This window comes from Azolla caroliniana, unplaced genomic scaffold (genome assembly GCF_043228905.1).
Source record: "Azolla caroliniana isolate FFs.n. ecotype wild unplaced genomic scaffold, voAzoCaro1.0.p SCAF_11, whole genome shotgun sequence".
Lineage (NCBI taxonomy): Eukaryota > Viridiplantae > Streptophyta > Polypodiopsida > Salviniales > Salviniaceae > Azolla > Azolla caroliniana.
The window spans coordinates 21,664,385-21,667,979 of NW_028230446.1; the positions used below are offsets into that span (position 1 = coordinate 21,664,385).

Here is a 3,595-nt window from a genome sequence, read left to right on the forward strand (position 1 = left end):
CTATAAATGGTACTACGTCCACATTTCATTCGATATTTTTAGACACAAAAATATGTCTCTCTCTCTCTCTCTCTCTCTCTCTCTACGTAGGATTTGGCCATTTCTAAAATTTAGAGCTATGTATAATATATGTAAAACCAGAGGCTTTAATATCTCACTCTCTCCCACACACACACACACACACACACATTTCATTCATATAAATATTACCTCTCTTCTCCTCCTCCTTCCTTCTCATGCTAATAAATTATAATGCCTCCAGTTTTAATCCTTCCGAAACATTTCTTCGCCCCGCCCACTTTGTTGGTGGATTACTTATGCTCTGCTGCTTGTCCTCCAAGCACCACGATTTCCTACGGGCTGATCCCATCGCCATGATCATCCGATTCCTTCACTTCAACAGGAATTTCACCTCAGATTCATAGATACATCAAATCTTCAAGTAAGCTCCTCATCTCACCTCCTCCCCCCATGATCATGATTTAGATCCCCCCCCCCCCCCCCCCCCCTTCTCATCCCATAGTCTGTAAAACTGCAATTCTGATTTTGTGAATCTTGTTTTGTAATTGTGATTGCCATCGGCTAAAAAGAAGAAGCAAAGAAACGTTTAGGAAATCACTTCACAGTTTCTGCTCCTTCAGGAAAATCTGGGGTTTCTGCAACCACGAACGAAGACATTGAATCTGGGGTTCCATATAAGGATCAGCGCTACTAAGTTTAAAAAAACGTTCCCAGAAGGTTTTTATTCTGATTCTATTTTCAAGACTCCGCATGCTAGCCCAAGCTCTTGCGATAGAATCATTAAATTATGTGGGTAAAGTTCTGCCCGGAAAGGGGAAGGGGAACGTTTGAATTCAATAATTGATGGATCTTGTCTTCCCTGGAAACATGGTCTGGGTTATATATAAGGATTATTATACATAAGGATAATAAGAATACAGGTGGGGATTGTATTGTATTGAGTTATATCCTTTAGCACATAATAATAATAATAATAATAATAATAATAATAATAATCAGAGACGTGGATATTGAGAGAGCATCATGGCAGCGGCTGCGGCGGCAGGGGCATCGAGCTCGCCTTGTGGTGCATGCAAATTCCTGAGGCGGAAGTGTGCCCCGGAATGCATATTTGCCCCTTACTTCCCCCCGGATCAGCCGCTCAAGTTTGCAAACGCCCACAAGATCTTCGGGGCCAGCAACATTGCCAAGATACTCAACGAGTTGCACCCGCAGCATCGTGCGGCTGCGGTCAATTCCCTGGCATACGAAGCCGAGGCCAGGATCAAGGACCCCGTCTACGGCTGCGTTGGGGCCATCTCCTACCTCAAGCGCCACATCGATCTTCTCGAGCACGAGCTCTGCCTGGCTCGCTCGGAGCTTGCAAGGTATATGGGGATTGGATTGATCAACGAGCAAGCCGGTCGGTCCACAGGGCCAGGGCCAGGGCCATCTCCATCTCCTCTTCTTGTTGGTGGCCTGCAGTTGCCCGGTACAAGCTCTGCGTGTGATCATATGCTATCCAGCGATGGCGCCTTGATCTTGGCTGCCAATAATAATAGCTTGGGCATTCGGTCCTCCTCCTCGGCTGACCAACAGAACCTAAGCACACGGCCCGATGCCTACTGGCTACACGCGAATGATCAACAACATGGGAGTAGCAATTCCATGTATGAGGCGGAGTTCGTTGGGAACATGGAAGCCATGCAGTTGGCTCGAGCCACGGGACATCATTTCCGGCCCAGTCACGTGGCCACGAGAGTTATGGCGCATGAGGATGGGCCAAGCATGGACATCCATCCCCATCCCCACCACCACCACCACCACCACCACCACCTGCACGCAAGGAGTGCTGCTGCAAGTAGCATTAACGAAGGAGGCGCTAGCAATGTCAGCAGTCTGTGTTCTCCATAGCCTGACTTTGGAGGGGACAATAAATTCTTTCCATCTTTTTCAAGGTGAAAACATATCGTTAATTTGATTGATTGGATTTCTTACTTGACAAAAACACCAAATCCAAGTTAAAGTTGGATACACACGAATTCTCAACTACATAAATTGGTTGCCACTATAATATGTATAGTTTGATGGTGTAACGCAGATGTGATTAAGCTCAATTCTCAGACTTCCACACAAGCACCTATTCGATCATGTATGTATATAAACTCAATCAATCCTATCCTAAATTTACATTACCAATACATTCTAATTCCATTCAATCCCCTCCCAAATTTACATTTACCATTAGTATATTCTAATCCCATCCAATTGCATTTAATAAGCTAACCCTTAATTAGTTTCAGGAATCTAGTTTTGGTGATAGTTAAAAGTATTCTGTATCTGCATATTTGTTTTTTTCAAATCCACATGCAATAAAAGTTCAATAATATGTATATATTATGGGCCTCCTTCGGGTCCCATGATCATCCATGATCGCATTTTATTCATTTCAATGGAAGCCTTGAAGTTTGCACCAATGCAAAAGATTTGTGAAGGTATAGGTGATAGGTAAACACGCAATTTGTTTTTGCTAACTTTTGATATAATATCCCTGAGGCTCCCCAAAAAATTTTAAATCTTTTTCAGAGTTTTCTGATATCAGAATGCAAATCCCCGTGCACTCTATGTAGCCATTTGTGTCCCACGTCCCACAAGTGTCTTAACTTTTGACGTAAACATGGAGTGCTCTCTAAGTTCCTAAGGTTACCATCTGAATCTTGGGCCAGGCCCACATGTGTCGGTTTCAAAGTTTTTGAAGTTTTTTTGAGTTTGGGATCGAAATCAAGTGGCTGGCCCTGTCATTAACGTGTCCTCGATCATTGGTTGGGGCCCGGGGGAAACTATGCTTCAGTTATGGTCAAAAAGCATACTAGGCATGGGAGGTGTTTAGCCAATCTTTGCAACCTTATGTTTAGCAATCGTTTTCTAATATGCAAGGTGCCATCTAGTTGGGCATCAGTATGACATTAAGGATTCCTTTCCGATAGAGTATTGTGCATGTGCTAATGGAAAATGCGATGTGTAATGTGTAAATTATTGATCCTACCAAAAAATTGTCCATTGTGCTATTTGGTTAAGTTCACGAATCTTGGGAAAGGTGGCCACTTTTATGATGTAGCTCCAATCATGCAGCTGTCAACTTTATGCAAACTATGTCAACACTTAATTGAGATGCATAGACATACCATCCATAGCTAGCAATGTTTATAGTTGTATACATTTCTTCAAATGGGCATTAAATGTCTTGTAGAATATAATTATCATTGTTAATGTCATGATAACACGTGGCTCTTCACGTCACAATTTGTATGTAGATTGTATTCTCAACTTTATTGCTTTGAAAAGTTATTGGAGATTAGATAGGAGATGGGGGGTTGGGTATTGGAGGGTCAAAGCAATACTTCATTTCGAGAATATAATTAACGGGATATTCATAGTGATTGTGTCATCAAGAAGTATAGATAATCCAAATTAAATCCTAGTTCTACCATAACTCTATTCTAAGTTGCTTCAAATTAATGTGTTGAACTTTCAAGTATACATGTTGAAAAAAACAGTGCAAACTCTGGAGCATCAATGAATGAATGAAGACTAA

General features: G+C 42.1%; 1 protein-coding gene across 1 annotated transcript; it reads left to right on the top strand.

Moving 5' to 3' along the window:
- Positions 1-1,028: 1,028 nt before the first annotated feature.
- LOC147858526 (uncharacterized) lies at positions 1,029-2,219 on the top strand. The gene has a single exon (XM_087326761.1). The coding sequence runs from the start codon at positions 1,045-1,047 to the stop codon at positions 1,912-1,914; it is 870 nt and encodes a 289-aa protein (XP_087182887.1). The 5' UTR covers positions 1,029-1,044; the 3' UTR covers positions 1,915-2,219.
- The last annotated feature ends 1,376 nt before the right edge of the window (positions 2,220-3,595 follow it).